This window comes from Melopsittacus undulatus, chromosome 1 (genome assembly GCF_012275295.1).
Source record: "Melopsittacus undulatus isolate bMelUnd1 chromosome 1, bMelUnd1.mat.Z, whole genome shotgun sequence".
Taxonomy (NCBI): Eukaryota; Metazoa; Chordata; class Aves; order Psittaciformes; family Psittaculidae; genus Melopsittacus; species Melopsittacus undulatus.
This window is the reverse complement of record NC_047527.1, coordinates 31,373,556-31,395,099: the sequence shown is the minus strand read 5'-3', so window position 1 is coordinate 31,395,099 and position 21,544 is coordinate 31,373,556. Positions and strand designations below refer to the sequence as shown.

Sequence of the window (21,544 nt, the reverse complement as noted above, 5' to 3'; positions counted from 1 at the left end):
CTCACATTAAAGAAGGGGGCAAAACTAATGAGTGGAGGCTGAAGTGTATTGCCATTGGCAACCCAGTTCACCTAAAATGTAATGCCTGTGACTACTACACCAACAGCGTGGATAAATTGCGCTTACACACTACCAATCACAGGCACGAGGCAGCCCTGAAACTGTACAAGGTAAGCCTGTGACAGTAATTTCAGTTGGCACCAAGTAGACTAGGAAATTAACTGTTTCAGTGCTAATCAAACAAGATTTTGATTAACCAGCAGAATAAATGTTTATTGAACATGCATATAATTGAACAAAATCTATGCAGGCTAATCAGAAGAGTGTTCCCGGTGAGTTGTGTGGATTTACCTGGGAACCCGTTTAGGATGTACTGTCTGTGAACACAGGGAATTTAAGGGTTTTTTTAAAAAAATGTTTTCTCATAATAAATTATTAGAGGGTTTTTGCATCTCTTATAATATCTTTAGACCTTTTCCATTAAATTTTGATCAGAAACTTGAAGGAGATTACAGAAAATGATATTTTTTTTCCATACCATGCATAGAGAAGGAGATCTCTTCTATTTGCAACTTTCTGTATCTGTTTGCAACTGTAATCTATCACAGCAAAGTTATTTTATATTGGTATTTTCAGTAAGCACCACTTATTATCAATGATATTCAATAGTTAACACTGTCATCCTTTTGTCTGCCCTTCTTTTCCAAGCTAGTAATGATTTTTCACAAACATGAAAGGGTGTGGTGTAGATAAATATGTTAGTGGAATGGTAACTATATTTTTATCTTTACTGGAAAAAAATATGTGGATATAATGAATATGTGGGAGTGATGAATACCATTTATTACACAACTTGTCATGACTTTTTCCAAACCCTAATTATGGGGTAACATATTTTCTGCAGTGTGTTTACTGGATTGGCTTGATTGTCTTGGTTCATGTACAAAATATAACACATTCATTTCCAAGATGAATAACTTGTAACTTATTAAAAACTTCTTTTGTCTAGGGGGTATAAAAATTCAGGAAATATTGCAAACCATTAGTCACTGTAACAAGCTCTAAATATGATTAGAAAATCTATTTTGCAAGTGTTATCTATTGATTTATACTAGAAATCTGTGATAACTAAACTATCAGGAGCCATCTGCTGATTACGGCAACTGTGCTGGTTTTCTAATCATGTTGAAAATGTGTACACACAGAACAAATACAAAAAAGCCTCAAAAGACCTCTCGTTTAAGCAAGAAATAATATTTTGCTGGCATTCAACCATGTTCAAATGGTAGTTCTGAGCTAACACAGAGTGCACAGGCAGTTACATGGGTTTTCATTCTATAACCTGATAGTTGTAACCTTGGTGGATCCGCTATGGAGAAAAATAGCAGTAACGCAAGATTTGGTCTATTATATTGTCCCACAGTGCTGGCTGCTTTGCTAATTTAACCATGTGTTTTATGTAAATTGTATTTTTCCTGAATTCTAAGGGGGATGGGGTGGTTTTTTTTGTGCTTGATTGTTGTTTTTTCTTTGTTTTGTTTTGTTTGGTTTTTTTTTAAGAGAACTAAAGTCCTGTTTTGAAAAGTGCCAGAAGAGCTAAGAGTCTAGAGTCTAATGACACAGTTAGCCTCCATCAGCAGCAGAACTGCCCTCAGAAGTACCTGCTCCTTGTCACCTGTGAAGCGGTTCCTTGCTCCCTCCGCTTACACTGATTGTGATTAGGTTTTTTAAATGATCTAAGTTAAAGATAGTTGGTTCCCATCTCTTTTTTTGTGTTAACCTGGATTTTCTCAATGATCTGTTTTATGATGTCACCATTCAAAGATATGCTGCTGCAAACTGTATCACAGATAGGAATGACAGAATGGGAGAGGGGAAGGCAAATGGCTGTTTTCAGATGGCTTCATTGCCAAAGCTTTAGAGACTTTTGAAAGTAATATACCATCTGCTTTTTAAGTAAAGCTATAGGCATAGCTATGGAGTTGCAGGTTACAAACTATCTACTCAAAACAGCACTGTCTCTTCACTCACTCAACCGAATCCCTAGAGAAATCTTCATCAAATATGTTTGAGTTTATAGAGTTTTGTTTGTATGGTTTGAGTTTTGTCCTACAAAACATTTGATATAGCGTAGTGAGGGAATGAGTCTCAGCTCTTAGTCCTTATCACCAAAATGTCCTGCTGCTGAACCTGCTTCTCTGCCAGATCCTCATTTGTTACACTGAGCAATTCAGTAACACCTGTGTGATGCATACATGGCAAATGACCATTGCTAATCTTTTAAGTTCATTCCCTGAATCAATGAAAGACATCCGAGTGGAGAAGAAATGCATATGCTCTTAAACACCCTCTAAACTTCATGTGCTACAGAAGGAAAATTGAAAGTTTACTGCTGGCAACCATAGGGTTGCAAGTCTCCTAATGTATTTTTAAAGACTTTTCCCTAGAATTGCTAGTGAGTATCTCAGCTTTAGAAAAGTTTCTGCCCATCATGACTTAGAGAAGTTTAGAACTCTGAACCCTGATAGGCTTAACAAATCTCGCTAAGCAAATAGTATGTACAAGTGCGCACAGTACTCTTATATCATCTCATTTTAAGAATAATTTGAAGGAGATGAATGACTTCTTTAGAATATCAACTGGAGTATTATTATTATTTTTTAAGATTTGAGGTTGGTAGTACTACATGTGTCACTAAACCCCAAAATGTTCTAGTTGTGTGTGTGCTTTACAATAGAAAGCAGTGCCTTTGTATGTCACCCAGAAAACTTTAATTCTAATTATGGGTGTAGATTCAGGCCTCAAGGTGGAAATAAATGATATTTTGGAAGTCTGTAAAGTTATCTGCTAGCAGACTTGATAGTTTTGTCAGGTTCTGGTGAAGCTGTTAACACCAAGAGAGTTGTAAACATTTTTCTCTTGATACATCAGATAGATAAACTTTTAGAGCACCTAAGGAAAAAAAGAACATTAATTTGTATGAATAATAGATATGTGCCTTGGGAGTGATATCGAATATTCATGAATTGTGTTTATATTCAAGCAGTTCCTCCAACTCTTTTAAAATTAAGGTGCTGTGAATATGATTTGGCAATAAAATCTTTAATACTAAAACCATCTGAAGGCACAGAAAAAGAATCTTTGACTTTGTTCCTTTGCTTTGTCAATCACCTCAAAGATTTTCTTTAGTCATTACATTTATTTAAATGTTATTGTTTTTTGAATTTTCTTTTTATAAATGTTGCCGAAACAGCTTATTTTCTTTTCCTGTGCTTAACTATTGATGGAATAAAAGAATGTCTTTTCATAACTATAGCTTTTAAAGCTTCCATGAACATCATAACTTCTTAAGATGTATAATTTTAGGCGGTACTGAAATGTCAGTTTTAGAGTTAGATTCTAAATATGGCAAAATGAAACCTTTAGCTGTTTTCTAAGTTATTTAAAAAGAAATGGCCTGATTGCTCCTTACAGAAGTGCAGTATTCAAATGGTGTTGGTAATTTGGCTACTAGGAACCAGAACAAAGACGGCCTTACCCTGAGTGAACTCAGCTTGGCCTAGATGAATTTCCCAAAGACATACATTTGGAATTGTGGAGCTTGATACTACCAAATTAAACCACAGAAGAGTTGCAAGACCTTGGCAGCATTCATCAAGAAGCATTCAATGACTTCACAAATAAACAGAGAAAGCCTCTATAGCAACAGAGTGCATTTCCATTCTGCAGGAGGAACTGTTCAGCTTCTGCAGTTTTGGGAAGCTGAGGTGAGACAGTGATCTATCTCTGTGGAAATAAAGTATATATAGCTGGAATCGCTGTTAAGGAGGCCATTTTGTAGCTTAGTCAAATAGCTTTTGATTCAGGGAACTGCATGTATCATGTCCTGGGCTCATAAAATAGTTTCCAAATACTTCTAATACATAAATACAGGGTATCCTTTTTCAAAGTTAACTGGAGTGGCTGAGAAGAAGTTTTAGTTAACCAAGTAACTGAACAATATGAGCAGTTTCTAGTCATAATTAAATATTTGAAGTTAGTCTATCAAAAATATTATTAGCTTTAATAGGCTTGTATTGGATATTTACTGCAGTTTATGTCACATATGTAACTATTTAGGAGCTCAGGGAAAGTGACAGGCACCAGTTAGCAGACTAATACTCATCTGTGTGAAAACTACCTTGGTTTTCCCTTTATTGACAAAATATTGATCCATAACACTATTAATGCTATGATTGTCAGTTCAGTTTGGATAGATCTCTTTACCTCTTATGTTCTCAAACGGCAAAGATATTACTCAAAAGGATTGACCTGATTTCAGTTTAAGAAGGTTAAAGGTTAGCTCAAAAGCATCATCTGCCTAGCTGCTTAACTTTAAACTGATCAATTTAATGAAAATCTGTTTTGCAGATGGTGTTTTAATGTCTTTGGCAGGATTTAGGCAGCTTTAACATTAGACGTATGCTAGTAAAAATTGTTTCTTTACTTGACCAGAACAACACCTTTTCTTTTATGTTTTAAGGTAAAAGGCATGTGGGATATGGTATTTTGGCAAAGGACCCAGAAGCAGAAAGTGTTGATGATCTTTCCATATGGGCTGAAATACAGAATACCCTTATGTCTATTGCTAACGATGACTGAAGAAACAAACAAAGCTGTATTCATTTTCTACCATAATGTTTTACTTTGAACCCATAAGAAAGAATTTCAGACAGAACTGTCCTTGAAAAAGGCTTGTCTTTGCCTAGGGTGGAATGCAACAGCATTAACATTTTTAACCTGGCAGAGCATGCTGATTGTCTCTCTCAGACCTTGTATTTGGAGATCAGCAGTATTCTTTTTGCTACTCACAAACTGCATAGTAATTGTATTACTTAGCTATAGATACCATAAATAATAAGGCAAATTAGTCAATCCAAATGGTAAGTTTTATCTGATGGTGGTTATCTGAATTAACAAAGGATTAGATCCTCAGGAGTGTAAAGCAGAGCTTTGTGTCTTTGTCTTTTGAGAATCTGGCCCTCACAGTTTTTGCCAAGATAATTAAGTTTCAGCACAAGCATGTCTTTCTATTTTCAGATGTATGCAATTCAATAGGAATTTCTTGGGCTGCTAATGCAATACTATTATATGTTTGCTTTGTAATTAGCTAGGACTCTATCCCTTTACTGAAATTCACTGTAATATTACACACACAAGCATAGCTTGCATGTAGCGGTCATGAACGTGGTGCCCTTTGTTTCATATTGACCTTCCAACTTATTTAAAAAAGAGTTTACAATGAGCCTTTGTTTTGTCCGCAAATGATCATAAACAGCTTTCTAAAGAGCCCAATAAAATGAGATAATCACAAATGTATAACATCACATACTGAAAGGGTGGAAGAACAAACGGGGCTTTTACTGTATTTTATAGGATGGATTTATAGTCTGTCCTTGGGTCACTTAGGGCCAAGAATTTTCACGGTCAGCTGCTTGGTCCTGCTAGCTAGCATCCTTTGCAGGAAATGCAAATACCATGCAGCACCTGCTCTTCAGCTGGTGTTATGCACCATGTTTTTAAAGTGAGGTGTCCACTTCTCTGCTGGTTCAAAGTCAAAAGCTTAATTAGACCAGCTTTTTTTCTACATCTGTCATCAGTGAAGCAGAATAGTCTGTCTGGATTCCATAGTGCTGTTTGCATATTTGGATTTTAAATCAGCCAGGGATATTGAATGCTTTGCTCATCTTTATCACGTGCAGGAGGCACAAGTGGGATTTAGTCCTTAGGTAACTTTTAGTGTAACAGTTCCCCAAGGAACACTGCTTGGGTTTTTCTCATTATCCTTGTTCTGGATGAAAGGATCGTTGTTAGGAATTAACAACTGAGGTGGGGGGTGTAAAGTATATGCATATGGGGACAAATGGACTACTGGCCCCAATCACTTTTTTGCTTTACTCTGTTTGGTGTGAAATGTTAATACTTGACCAGTCTGGAATTAACAGCAAGTCACATTCTTTTAGTCTCAATTGTCCTGCACTAACTTTTTAATTTAAAATCAAATATCCTAGATGTGTGCCAGTCCAATTATTGAACTGTCATTGTCACAGTATGATGGGAAAAGAGGTCAGGAGATTGTGCAGCGTTGATTTGCATAGAAATCATTGTGGAAAAGAAATTGGAATATGTCTGCACATCTGAGGAGCCAAGGAATATTTTGCTTAATTTTATTCTTGTTTGTTTAGGTGAAGAAAGCTTCTTTCAGTGATAAACAAAAGTTATTCTAATTTGTTGCTAAACATAAACCTCACTATAGAGGATATTTCAATTTTTATGGTACTTTCAGGTTTTTGTTCATTAAAGATTTTAAATATTTTATGAAATTATGAAATTTAATTTCCACTGTAAATTGTAAAACTGTAGTTACTGTAATTCAGATTATGCTGTTGTGCTTTACATGTATAAAGAGAAACAGATATTCAAAGAACATTATGTAGTCAGCAATACATAGCTATACATAGCATATATGCCTACTGTATGTACTTAAACACTACAGGCAAGTACATTTATTATAAAAAATCAAACAAATTGTGGGCCAGCAGAATAGCAATTTCAAACCTGTTCTTTTTTATTTTAAATTTTAAATATAGCATAAATAATTTTCACATATATTTCATGTACATTTAGTTTAATATTCAGACGTCATTTAGTCCTCAGTCCTACATAACTGTCTTTGTAAAAAATAGCACACATTGTATTCAGCTTATGGTACACTGCTGAAGTAGAGAGGTATTCTCAAGTCATGGTTTAGAGAATCCCCTTGTTATTTTGCTGAAATGTTGTCCAGGATCCTCGTCTGCATACTATCCTGGCTGAAGATGTATAAAATTACTTTTTGAAAGGAGGCTGTACCAGAATATTTGGACATGAATCTCAATGTGCCCTCTGCCCAGTGGAGTCCAAGCTCATGGTTTCTCTTGCAGAGCAAGAAGAGTGAGCCAGAAGGAGAGCAAAAGCAGCATAAAGAGGATCAGCCTCATTTATTCAGTACACTCAACACACAAAATGGCTGTATAACAGCTGTTCTTTGTGCCTGCAGTTCTTTCATTCTGACATTAAGAGAAATATGTAATTACTTCTGACTGAGATTCAAAGTAGAGATGGAGTGTATAGTGTATGTAAGAGTATTATGTCAATATGAGTGCATGTGTATATGTGCATAAATAGATTGCAGCTATGTATTTAACAGCCACTTTCTCCCAGCCTTGCAACATAGATTTTCTTGTTACCTTTAGGAGATTTTATCTAATATTACACAACTCACTACAGGTGTCTTCTCTAAAATTCTAATTACAGTTTAGCAGACTCTCGCAGGTGGTTTTTTTTTTTTTTTTTTATTTCACCATCTTTTCCATGTAGTCAAGAATGAGGACCCCAAAAAAAAAAAAAGTCTGAGACGTAGAATCATAGAATCAAATAGGTTAGAAAAGACTTTTAAGGTCATCAAGTCCAACCATTACCCCAGGACTGCCAAGACCACCTCTAATGATAGGAAAGTTATATTTTGAAATGAATATGTGCACTTCAGCATTGCTATTGCTTTTGCTAAGTGTTTCAGGAGAAACACTGGTCTTTGCATTTGTCAGTCCATCCAGACCAAATGCCAGGATTGGGAAATTATAGAAAGGTTGATGGGAATAAAATCTTAGAGACTGCTTATGTACAGATCTGAGCTTTTAGCTGTTTGATACACTGCTCTTGAGACTGTATTGGCTATATATGTGCCTATCTTTCTAGAGAGACAAATTAATTTTCTGCAGTATTTTTGCTGTACCACTGAATCGATGCTCCAGTCAGATTTTGTAAGGAAAGATAGTGAAGAGGCTGATGTGAAATGCAGAGTAATATCAGTTCTGTTTGTTTTAGCAAGAACTAGGCACAATGCAGGAGACAAATTTTAATGGATGAACTTCCATATGTATGTTTGTGAAAAATACAATACAGTACAAGAAATAGATAGTAATTACATTAAATGTGGATAGGGGTTTTATGTTAATAAACCATAAATTACAAATGGTAGCTTCCGACATTTTTTGATCCTGGTGCTGTGTCTGTTAGGCTGGTGTATTTAGTACAGGCAGATAATGTAGAATGATGATTGTACATCCTTATGATGATACATATGGAAAGGTAAGCTTTGCTAAGAACCTCAGGACCTTTGGTTTGTGCATAGCTGTGAAGGAGGATGTCATGGAAATGACCCCTTAGACTGTCAGAAGGTGCCAGCCTGACAGTTCTGCAGTAGACAGATACACAGAGAGTATTGTGCACCATAGCCTTGGGGGAAACCGTTTGTGCTACTCTCCCTGTGGGAGGGAAGACATTAAGATAATCTTTAGCTTTTAAAGGCAGGGGGCATTGAAGGAAACAAAAATTGAGCAAAGGTAGTCCTTGAATGATGAAGTGTAGAGATTCCCCTGCCTTGGGCATCCTCTTGCAGTAGCAGTGACAAAAACGGGAAAAAAAATCTTTTGTCATGTACAAGGAGCATGAACAATACTCCTTGCTTATATGCACAGATAGAAACTACATATTGCTAATGGGAGCCATGAATGGTAATATACTAATCTTATTCCAAGAGTTGCTTTTTGACCACATGAGTTCTTAATAAAAAAAGGTCTATTTTTTTTTTTTCTATTTGAAACTGTTATCCTAGAGTGTTAATCAAACCATGCTGTTAAAATGATTCACATATCTAAAATACATGACTATATAACTATGGTTTATTGCTGGATTGTGTGCAGGTAACCTAACATATGGGAACAGTATTTGGAAGTCTGCCCAAATAAGAGAGCCTGTTTGTAATCTCTGTTCTCCCTTGTAAACTCTCCCAAAGAAGAACATAGGCCACTTTGTACCTCTCCTGGAGAGAACCATAGAGCTACCTCTACCCATAAATGCAGCACAGAATCTGCTGTTCAGGCATAGTTTGTGCCCAAACTTTTTATAGAAAAATAGATTACCCTTGTTCAGAGAAAGTGCAAGATCAATCCTATTGTGATGACCCTGTTTAAAACAAAGGCTTCCACTGGAAACTCTTTTTACCAGAACTTTAGCCTCCACTTCCAATGGTGTATATTGTCTCATTCTAAAGTTGTTTAACATGTATGGAATTTCTCCACTGACATCCTAAATTAGTGACTGGGCCTGTAACAGTCCTTGTCTGGGGAAGGGGGAGGTCAGTCGTTTTCAGATTTCTTTGTCAAGAAGGGAGATATTTTGCATGGGAAATTCTAAAAAAAAGTTGCAACTGGCTCAAGTATCATACTAGATATGACCGATGTTATCCTAATGCTAATTTCAAAACTCTGTATTCTAACAGCAAAAGAAAAGGAAGGGCACTTCTTATTCACAGAATCACAGAATCAGAATATCTGGAGTTAAAAAGGACCCATAAGGATTATTGAGTCATACTCTCTACTCCTCACAGGGCTACCAAATATGAAACTGTATGACTAAGAGCACTCCTTGAACTCTGATAGGCTTGGTGCCATGACCATGTCCCTGGGGCGCCTGTTCCAGAAACTGGCCACCCCCTCAGTGAAGAACCTTTTCCTAATGTCCAATCTGAACTTCCCCTGATGCAGCTTCATTCCATTCAAAGAACAATGTTCCTATTTTCTATGTAACCTAGACAAAGACTTGCTCTCTGGAAAGTAGATTGAGGCAAAAATACTAAAATTTTCTAACTGAATAAACACTTTGTGAATGACCAGAAGCTTGATATTTTTACAGCTAGAACAATAAAACAAAATCTAAGGAAGATCTTGGTGTTCTTGCTCTTTGTGTCTGCTAGTGATGAGAGCATGGAAAAAGGCTCACTTTACTACTGAAATGAGACAGCTTTTAGTATCTAGATGTTACTATTTTAGAAACACCATTTGACATTTGCAGATATGTACGCAGTTAATGAATAGCTGGAAATCAGGAAGAATGAAGCTGATGGAAAAAACGAGGCCAAACTGCAAGTGTTTCTGAAAACCTTATGTCCTTATTTGTCCAGGAACTTCTGTGACTCAAAAGCTTTGACCTAGGACAAAGTCAGGATCCTGCTGGGATATATTGGAGCAGGATCTTCTGAAGTCAGCTCTCAGATGACAAAGATCACAGGCCACAAAAATAGTTTAAGATTGATTTTACCAAATTCATGACCTAGAGTCATTGGGTAGATTTGAAAGCACTACTGTAATGGTCCCTGGGACTAATGCTGTTGCAGCTGCATCTCAGAAACAAGAGTTCTACCTAAGTTGTGGATATAATTTCTTAGTTTTTGACTTGCTAAGATGATCTCATAGGTGATGATGAATTGTATATGCTATTAATGTGCTCTGTCTCCTTGCTCCTATATCCACTGTATTCACTGGTATCTTCATGATACTTGAATTTCTTTGATTTATAGAACTCAGGGGATAAAAATCTTTGAAACTAGTCACTGGGACTCCTGGCAGGAAAAAAAAACAAAATCCATTCTCAGTTAGATACCTTAGTCTCTGAATGTTTTTATTTCATTTCCTGAAAAACAAAAATACATTTGTGAGAGCATCTGTGACTCAACATGTAACTTATATTGCCTGGATTCAGAAGTCTTTCTAGGGTGTTTCTTTTCTTTCATGAGTTCTCTAGTGAACAGTTCAAATTCTGTGGCCTTGGCTACCTCAAAAGTATCAAACAGATAAGGTTTACTTAAAGCATTTCTGGGTATACAAAGGACAAGAGCCATGCTGGTTTTGAAGGGTTGTATGTTTGCAATATTTTTTGTGATAAGGAAGAGAGTTGAGCTGATAATCAATAAAAGGAGAACTCTGAAATCTCATGTTACAGAGTTCAAGCCTGTATCCCAGTTCACTCGGCTTTTGTGCTGCGCAGATACAAAGGCTTTGTGCCTCACGTGTTCACAACAGGAACTAAACAAATGTCTCTCCTTTACTTCTAGTAGTTGCTTGTCCTAATAGATTTAGAAGGTGAGCTCAATACTGTCTGGACTAGGAAACAGAGCATGGCCTTGGGAAAAAAAAAAATGTGTCTCTAACCATGCAGAGGTGAGTAGGAGGTTGGCCTTAGTATGTTTGGCAGTCTAAATGGACCTTATCGAAATGTAATTAAGCATACCCCTTAATGCGAAGAAATAGCTGTGTCTTTCTCCCTGCCTATATTTATCCACACATGTGCTTAATAGAGTGTCTGTTACTGGGAGAAATGAATTAGAGATGGAGCCTGAAGTTGTTCATGCACGTGAGAACTTGGAGAGGCAGATATTATCCAACACTAGTGTTAGGCAGGAAGTCGCAGTTGTTGGAGGCTGGGTTGCTTACACAGGGTGCATTGGAAGAAAGCAAAAAAGCAGGTGTGTGTGCTTATAAAAGTACACTTCCCAAGTGCATAAACAGAATTTAAAACTATGTGTGTCCATACATACCCCAGGCTGCTACTGTCACCTGCTATAATGCAGTACAAAAGTATATATATGTTAGTGTCTGCTGCAGTAAAGGCTGGATTTCCATTACTGTTTTAATTTTCTTCTCCCAGTTATTAATAACTTTCTTAAAGACACTTTAAGGGCTGAAATTATGATGATTTTGTCAGGATGTAAAAAAATCTTCCTTTCTTCTTTGGAGCTGTTTCTCAGTCACTTAATCGTGAGTTGTCTTTCCAGCCTGTCCAAGTGAAAAGTACTCCATTGCAAATAAAGTTAGTCAAGTACACCTCTTGCAGCGGCTGCCCATAACAGAGAAGGATGCTATTTCAGAAGCCACAACATATTAGTAGGCCAAGTATGCAATCATTGTTCTATCACAGCAAATTATACCATTAGTCCACCTTATCTAATCTCTTTGCTCCTGATTGGCTAACAACAATTGCTTCGCAAATCAGAGGAAAAAAAATATTCTTTCATGTTCCAACACGGAATAATGCTGCCCATATAAGAAAATTATTTTTCTTCTTGCATGTCCTCTGTGCTTAACAGAGGCTAAAAAATTGTATTGATGTATGAATTCAAGATTGGGGGTGGGGTTTGTTTTTGCTCAGAAGTGGTTTTGCATGGCCTTAGTCATGTGAAACATCAAATGAGTTTATAAACTGAGCTCTTGGCTCAATCACATGCAGTGGGAAGGAGTTCCACAGGTTAATTTAATCTGCAAATATAATTTTTCATCTTTTAAAATTCTCTGTCATTCATTTATTAACATCTTGTTTATTCATCTGGTAAAAGAACAAGAAAGATCATGTGTTCTTACTTGCTTTATGATGTTTCTATATAATTTTTATATCTTTCTAATAATCTTTATGATTATTTTATGATCTTTCTATCCTGTCTGCTTTTTACTTAAACTTTTTACAGCCTATTCAGTGTTGCTTTTAGTGGATTTTTTTCCACAATTCTGCTAATCCCATCGCTGATCTCTGAACTCTTTCAACCGCTACAAAATTTTTCAGGAAAAATGCAGATATTTCAGATCTGAACATAGTGTTCTCAGTGGAGCTGTATGATATTACTGTCCCATGCCTAGTGCATCCAAAAATATAATCCGCTTTAAACAAACATCATTGCATTTGCGCTGGAAATTTGTTGCCTTTCGTCTCATGGCTCTTTTCATGCCCCCCCTTCATACTGATGCCCAAGGGTCCTAGAGCAGTTACATTTAACTTAGACACCAGTAACATGTTTGATTGGTTCAAATTATTCCTTCTAATATATACTTTCTTGGATTTATTTGTCCATACTGAATTTTGCCTGCATGCTCATCTAGCTTTAGACTTCTCTGGCATTCCTGAGGGTTCTTTGGCTGGCCTTGTCTGGCATGAATTAATTTACACCACTGCAAGATCAGTCCTAGTTTGATGTTAGAAGGCTGAGAGTTAACTTTTTTTTTTTTTTCTGTTAAACGACCTGTTAGCTCCTCTAGCTTGTTTTCTGTTCCTGTCAGTGACTTTTTTTGCCTCTGCATTGGGTGCCTACGTTAAGTGGTTAGGCCACTTCCTGCTCGGTCAGCCAAGAGGAAAAAAACTCCAGTTCTGAATTACCCCATGGAAGAATTAATTTCCCCCTAGTATTAGGAGAGTGAAGGAATGAAGCATCCGGCTTACCCCCCAGTTACTTTGCCTGTGTCTTCAGAGAGCTGCCTGTTGTTGCTTTCACACATTTATTGCAATACATTGTGACTTAGGGTGCAAATACCCACAGGCTGTTAACTATTTGTTGAGCTTGAAGAACAGAAAAAATAGCTAGCAAGCCATCTATCTGCAAATATTTACCCCAGATATTAAGTTGCTGGTGGAAAACATAAGATGTTGTTTCTGCATGTGGATTGCAAACCTGAGGCATAACTCTTTGTAGTGTGCTTTTTTATACTGTTCAGTGTTAACTTTAATGCATTATTGATTGTTATTAAGGTACACCATGAAATACAGATGGGATGTCCGTTGTGGTTGAACTCATACTGTGGAGGCTGTGTTGACTTTTGGATTGTTCCAGCCTTCATGCTGCTTGACATTAAAATCTTTCACATTAGGGTTTAGAAGAGAAAGAAATATATAGTAACTAAGTTACCCTGTATGTAGTGTGAAGTAATGTGAAAATATTATGCCAAATGCCCACCCCACCAAGTCAGCACAAAATTTGAAATGAAATACTAATTCCAGACCAAGCCAGGAAGTTCCTGATTCCCTATGTGAGTGTATGCAAACACCAGTTTGCAGCAGCCACCACCTGAATTTAAATTAGCTGAGCTACCTGCCAGTGCTGAAGGAAGTGCTAAAAGTGGGGGGATTAGGTGTCTGATTTGCAGAAGTGCTGAGTGCTAGTGGCTCCTGTTGATTGCGTGTGTTTAGCATCGCAGGCTCCAAGGTCACACTCAGGCAGGGACAAGCTCGCCTGTGCTGACTGCCAGCCTCTGTCCTTGCACAGCTGTCTTAGCCGGATGTATTGGCTAGTTTGAAACACACAAAAATTGCATCAGAGGATCAATTACTGTTGAAATGTCACTGCTGAACCCTGTAATAGTGCTAATTAGTTAAAGCAAAATAGGAGTGTTAATATGCATTTATCTTGGCTGCAGCTCACTGAATATCTTTTCCCCAAATTAGGCTTGAAGTACTTTAGATTTTTCCCCTCCCTCTTTCTGGAAGGTCAAGGTACATAACTGTTAGGGTTTTTTTTGTTGTTGCTTTTTTGTTTGTTTTGTTTTTTAATTATTATATTTTTTTATTTCTTGTACCCCTGTAAAATGAAACACTTCTAAATGGCTCTCAACATCTCCATCAGTTTGCATCTTAAAATAGTTTACTTCTGTTTGAAACTCTTAAAGATGGTATTAGTCATTGGAGTAAACTTGAAGTAAGGAAACGTATGACAAACACGCGGTCACAGGGCAGACCTCTCTAACCTTGGCTCAGCTCCCTTTCTGCCACTAATGGAGCAAAAGAAATTGGAGATTTGATGCAAGTTCCCTGCCGTGGGGGAGGGCACGATTGCTCTGCTCATGTAAGGGAGTTCCTGGCTGGCAGAATGCCGGCTGTGTGTGCTGTGTCCTTCCCACCACACACCATGCTGGGGATGTGTCAGGAAAAGGACCAGGAAGGACAGTAGCTGAAGCACATGTGAGTCTGTGATGAGAGTGAAATCCCCTCTGCGCAGGGAGCTTCCACATAGAGCTGGCTCAGGGGGTTCCTGGTGAATACAGAAACCTTTTTATCTGGGACAGAAAGGCAGCAGCTGCTGTCACAAATTCTAAGTCCTGACTGCAGCCCGGTGTTTTGATCCCTTGTTCAGGTAGATTTCATTCCTCATGTGCTTAACTTGCAGGGGCCTGGCTGGGCTCTGTCAGTGTGCTCTGGGCTTGAAGAACTACTGTAGGTCTTTCCAAGTACCAGTTAGTTGCTCTTTTTAGTTGTGAAAACACACCAGGCTCCCATTCACATACCCCATCCCCAACTTTTCATCTAGCTTTTAGTTTTTGGTGAGAGTTATTTCCTCAATTTGTCTCAAAGGTAATATATTCAGGTGCCAATGGCATGAGCAGGGTCCTTAAGGTGTTTTCTTTAGTACAATGTAGGTCACTATATTAAATGGAAGTCTAAACATTTGCAAAGATACAGGAGAAACACAGTTTTTACTGGTTGTGTGATTTTTTTTATTTTTTTTTACTCTCTGTAGAATTTGTTTGAAGCATGAAAAAATGTGTTTGTTTCCTATTAAAATGGTGATGAAAGGAAAGAGACAGGAAGAATGTGGGCCAAATCCATTTTTGTTGTAGTACTGCTGATCTCGGGAGTGTTACTCCATGAATGGAGTTGGTCCAGGACTTTTCCAAAATGACAGTGTTCCTTAACTCCGTCAATTGACTGGGACATGGATCTCCTGTGGTTTGCTGCTGTGGTTTGTCACTACTGTGAGAAATTATCCAGTTCAAAAAGTTCTGTTATTTGGGTAATTTCTTGCTGAAATTGATGGTTACTGTTTCTGTTTTTCTCCTGAAGTTTATTTCGAGGTTTTTTCCATTTGTTTCTGGTGCTCTAGAGACAAAGGCTAGTTACAAAGGAAAAGTCAGAAGCTTCTCCGCAAAGAGGGTGTGAAAAAGAGGAGAGGATTTCAATTTGGAAGTGTTTTCCTTCTCACTGAAACAGCTTCCCTGTTTGCTACAGTGTTGTCAGAATGCAATCCACCTCTTAAATATTTTTTACAGACCAAAACAGTTTAGTGGCTATTGTTAACCATGAAATAGTTTGTGAGCATACATACTAGGTCACCTCATCCATAGCCTGTTTCTCCTCCTAAATTATTCCACATTTGTGAGCATTTTTTCAAGCAGCTACTATTTAAAACCAGAAAGCCTCCACCCTGAAAGGCCCCAACCTGTCAGAAACATTTCCTCTTGCCTCAAGCTTGGAATTTCAGTCTGAAACGCCAGCTCCCTCAGGACTGTGCAGTGTCATCCTTGCTTCGTGGTTTGCTCTCTGCAACCTCAGTTGCACACACGTACTAGCAGTGTTTACCACCTTGCCACATTCTTCTTCAAGCTCTACCAATATTTCTACATGTCTGTTTTCACAGTGCCATCTACATCTGGAATGGTATAATTTCTGCAGCATTGAGACCGATTTCATTTTTGCTGAGCCCCAAAGTCCTTTATATTTTTTTCTCTTTTTTGCCAGTAATCTTTCCCACTTTCTCTTGTGTATACATGCGTGAGTGTTTGCATACATTATCAAGTATGCATTTCTAATTATTTAGGATGAGTGGAATAAAAGTTTTATTTTCTTGAGCTTAACCTGGCTGTGTTGTATGATGTAATAAAGACAGAAAAAGGTATGTTGACCCTCCCACAGGAAACTATCATGCTTTTTGCATCTCCTGCATATTTTGCATTAGGAAAAATATGTTAGAAAACCATGGAGTGCTCTTTAACTGTATCAGGTTGGTTTTTTTTCGTATGGCTGCATGTACAAAGCCAAGCTTCGCTGATACTAAGGGGATAAAACACCACTGCGACTTTGTGACTAACATATTTTAGAAACTTACATTTTTCCTATAATAGCTTTTTCATACATAATAGTGTTACAATTTGAAGGTCTGACATCTCAAGTCTATCAGAGCTAAAAACAAGTGCTAGCATCCTCTTGGAAAGCTGGAAACTCCCCACCTCCAGGGCTATAAAACTCCTTTTTCAGACTCACAGATCACAAGATTAGCATATCATTGGTGGAAGGCCCATCCTGGGTGTTGACCCAATGTAATTTAAAAGGAATATTTTTCCTTTTGAAAGGAAGCAAGGAAGAAGGCTTGATGGTGGTTTGCAGCAAACCCAAACCCAAACTATTGACAGCAAATTTAAACTATCTGGGCTGGGAGCATTAATAACAACTACCTTTGGAGACAATTTTAGATCTTGTTTCAAGCAGAAAGATTGTGTTGGCACCATTTTCTAGGACTGACTTGATACTTCTCTGAAGACCGTGCTCCTCTCCCTTTCATATGACAGGTACAGAAGTATGCCTTGGGTGGTCAGAGCATTCCTTGCTGGATGCTAGACCTGTACTATGTTCTCACTGATAGTCCAAAGTGTTCCATGTGGCACCAACAGCGCTGGGATGTCAGCAAAATGCAGCATATAAAAGCTTCAGTCCATTACATTTCATTTTGTCTAAGCATAATCAGTGGAGCAAATAGAAATAATTATCTGGCTATACAAAGGTGTCAGACCAGGGGTTTGATATTCTCAGCACATTCAGAGTGGGACTTTGAATTGTTGTTTTTTAAGGGTTAAGATTTGATGGAACTCAAGCAAAAAGAAAATTTTCCACTGATTTTGGTGGCACAAAGATTTCACACATGACACTGTTAAATCTATTGTATATGAAGTATTGTGTATGTGCATATGCATATAATATATATCACAAGTATGTACAAATGTGTTCTGCTTTATTTTAGCTAATCATATAAACTGTGTTTAAACCATTTAATGTGCAGATGTCTAGAATCAATTACGTAAAGTCTGGATACTGGTAAAATGTTCAGAGACTGTAATGGGGGTATGTTTAGCACAACTGTGATATTGAGAGATTTTGTTCCTCTAATGTAAAATCATGGCTTTTTTTTTCCTAGTTATGTCAGTTTTCAGCTACAAATATTTTGCATTACAAAACTGTGTAAAACAGACTAAATGTTGGGAAGTGTAAGAACAGATAAGCTGAAGACGTAAGTGCTTTGGTATAACTTCTCTTACCATCTTCCAGAGATATAGAGGAAGACTGTATATGAAACCCTTCATCAGAGCAAAATGAATGTTTTAGCATTCTTGGACATAATATCAGGCTAACATGTTCCCTGACTGACATCCAGTGCATACTGTATAATTGCCAGCCTGCTTCTCTGAGTGCTATGAAGATTACATTTTTTTAATATCCCAATATTAATAACCAGATGTGATCTTCTTCCTGCCTAGGGGTCAAGCTAGCTGGCCAGGTCAGACTGTTTGTCTGTGTGCACAGACTGTGAAGTCTATTCAGAATGACAGGTATGGGGCGGAGGGGTGGGTAGGGTGTTAACCTCAAGACCACCAAAAGGGACTTCTCCCTGCTGGGAACAAAGACCAGCAGGAGCTTCAGCCTTTTTCAGTACTCCTGGGATTTTAACCAAGTGAACAAAAGATGATGCACAGCTGAAGAAATGCTCTTCACAACTGATACATAATTTAAGATGTTCAGTTACAAACAACCAGATATGTATTTGTGATTTCATTGAAGCACAGTCCAATTAGCTGCAACTAGTTAATATTTTTGTATGCGTAGTTTCTGTGTGCTGCTTTATATGTGGAGAAGATGCTCAACTTCTGGTGTTTGAACACACACTACCCTTGAAAATAGCCCTAATACTTAAAGAAGTAGCATTAAAACACCAGCAGTTACTATTGGGTATTTTGTACCTTCTGTACTGTTTTCCACTCTGTGTGAAGAATTATTTATGTTAGATAGTATGGTATAATTTTACTAAACATGTATTATGAAACCATTTACTCATCACTCTCTTTTTTGTTAGGTTAAAAAAAAAATCAAAAGAAGAAGCTATTTGTTTCCTAATTGATTTTCTACGTTAGTTGTTCATTGAATAGATAAGTAGTGCCTGTGATATTTGATTACAGAGCAAGGCACCCATTTAACCTTCCGTTCTTTCCTGGCCAGGATTTCAAATACAATACAACGTACCTCCCTTAGGCTCAGTAGGATTAGAATGCTAGCAGTAATCCCTGATGCTATGAAATAGACCTGATAGAACTTCAACTCACTTGTTTAGGATTATGCTCATGAATTTCAGTTCATCTCGTTGCATTAACCCTTTCGGAACTTGTGTGGGTTATGCTGCCATAAAAATAAATGATAGATACATATACAAACTTATTAACACATTTTAAAGAATTAAGTTTTACTTAGTGATCAAAATGTAAAATTCACACCAAAATGAATTTAGCCACTGCAGTATAAATCCTCAGAGTTTCTTTTAATTCTAATATTCAGAAGTCTTTTGCAGATCAGCAGTGTATCTTTAAACAGTTCAGTCTTAATTTGTGCATTAATTTTTAAAAGTTATTTTAATGAATTTTAGTTGTCAAGGTTGCACTGAAAGGGCAGATAACTGATATTTGCTAACTAGAGAGCATCAGTATAAAATCTTCCAGTATAATGACTTGACCGTAAGTGTGGGCGTAGGGTAAAGAGGAGTGGTACTGGTACCTGAGCTATCATTTCTCATCTTTTCTGCTGACAGCAACAATCCTGATAAGGGCAAGAGTGACTTTTGATGACTTATGCCCCAGTCAAAAGACGATGAGTATGCCAGACCATTTCTGATGGACTGCTAGACAGCTGCCAGGCAAAAGCATTGTATACACTCCAGATCTGAACTACACTTTTGAACTGGGGACTTCTATTTAAGTGCTGATTTTTAATCTGGACAAATCACTATAGGGAATAACTCTGTACTAGCAATAAGAAGGAACAGATCTTTTCTGTCTTTCATTTTCAGGATCCTAAAACCCACCAATAAAATCATAGCAAATAATTGCTTCCTATTAGTATTCCCTTAAACTGTTCAACCTTTAGTGGAAAGGGTCATTAAATATTAATGTACACAACTAATTGTATTAATTATTGAAATGAATATATGTAGGGTTTAGAATATTTGAAGTCAATTACAATGAAAAAAATGTGGAGAGTTTGACTTGGGAACTCTAACCTACTCTCACTTTCTTGGCAGATGATAGAGTCGAATTAGGCCTGACTGAATATGCATATTTAAGCATCAGTTGAGGAAACTACTGTCTGTTCAATATACCCGCATGTGGAATTGCTGTATTTAATGTCAAGATGACAGGCAGGATCAGTGCTACTAGCTGTATTTGATGACACAGGCATCAGGGCACTTCTTTACCGCTTAGACACTTTTAAAGGCATGCCTTTTATTGTAGATCTGTGCAATACTCTTGATACATTTGATGATAAAGTGGTATTGATGAATAGCTGAAGGCCATGAGAACAATAAATTAAGTTACTCTTGAGTAACTCCATTCTCTTTTTTCTAGGAGGACTCGGGAGTGGGGGTAGTTTGGGATGGTTGTTCATCAGCCCAGTGGGTGCACTCATGTGCTCCCATGTGGAGTATTGCTGAGTTCTAGTCTGTCACCCTTCTTGATCAACATATGCCCAAGGCCATTATGGAGGAACCATCTGTGCTTGAGATAGGGTTGTCTCCAAGATGCAGATGATTTTCATCTGCACAACTATTTCATCACACCTGAATGGTGAGATTAATTGTTTGACTCAGTATCTCACCAGGCTTGGGGTTTGGATATATTAGCCATGTTGTATATTGAGGTTATGCTGCTGGGATTCAACATCTCGTAGAAATAGCCAAGGCAGCATTGGATAGCAAGGAAACCTTGCTGGATTCTATATTTGACCACTGAGGTAACCCAAGTAGTGATAAGCATGCCTTGGTCATTTATATATGGCTGAATGCTAAATGGATGGATGCTTCTTTTTCAAATCAGCTTCTCTCAATTTCTCTTGTTTTAGAAATATCTTCCAAAAAACTGCTCAGTCCTGCTGCTGCTGCTCAATGTATAGTGATTTGCAATATTTAATACAGTTGAAGTCTTGTTCTTTGCTGGTTGGTTCTGGTTTGACACGTGGGATATTTCTGTTCCCTGATTGATTGTAAATGTACCATTAGAAATTGGCTGTTTTGTGAATGCTTAGTTTACATATTCAAAATGTGCTTTCATCAGATATTCTGCAGTATACATTTAAACATAGCTGTTTCTGAAATGCATTTCTTGCTTAGATCAACAGACATAGTTCATAGAAATTCACAGAAAACAAACAGCCAGGAGGTGGGACATGGAAGGAACTAATTCAGGTATTTAAGATGAATATAGCCACTATTTTCCAGCTCCCCTTCTGATGTTTTAATTCTAAATGCAGAACTTAGTGGCCCACTAAGTTGTCACCTTAAGATTTCATGAGAAGAGATAAACCTGCAAACTTTCAGGAGATTTGAGCTGCCAGGAATATTCCTGTCAGTCCCTTAGCCTGTTCTTCTGACAGCAAGTATTTCACAGCTGCTGTCCCAGATCTATTCCAACTCTCACAACTTGTTTCTAAGTTGCAGTTTTACTCTTTTTCAACCAATAAAGACTTAAGTAAGTTGGACCCTGATTCCCATTGTAAACCTCTCTTCACATATATAATTCAGATAGCTATCAGGGCCCTAGGCTTAATTTCAAAGATGCTGGAAGCATGTTTTTTTTCAGACTGGTTGGCAAGTGCAACATCTGCTTTATCACTTTCTTGATCAAAGTTTTTTATTGTTACACCACATAGCAAAGTGCATGTGTCTTTCAGCGTCTTACAGGATAAAGAGTAAAGGGCATCCATGGTGGGAAAGTTTGTTCTTAGGCAAAACGAAATTTTGATGGCTTGGATATCACTATTATTTATTAATGTGCATGGT

General features: G+C 37.5%; 1 protein-coding gene across 1 annotated transcript in view; it reads left to right on the top strand.

Annotated features, from left to right (window-relative positions):
• ZFHX4 (zinc finger homeobox 4) overlaps window positions 1–21,544 on the top strand; it is a 149,870-nt gene that overhangs the window by 27,596 nt on the left and 100,730 nt on the right. Inside the window, exon 3 of the mRNA XM_005150818.4 lies at window positions 1–170. This exon is cut by the window's left edge and continues 333 nt beyond it. Within this exon, the coding sequence (XP_005150875.2) occupies window positions 1–170 (170 nt within the window). The remainder of the gene's footprint in view (window positions 171–21,544) is intronic.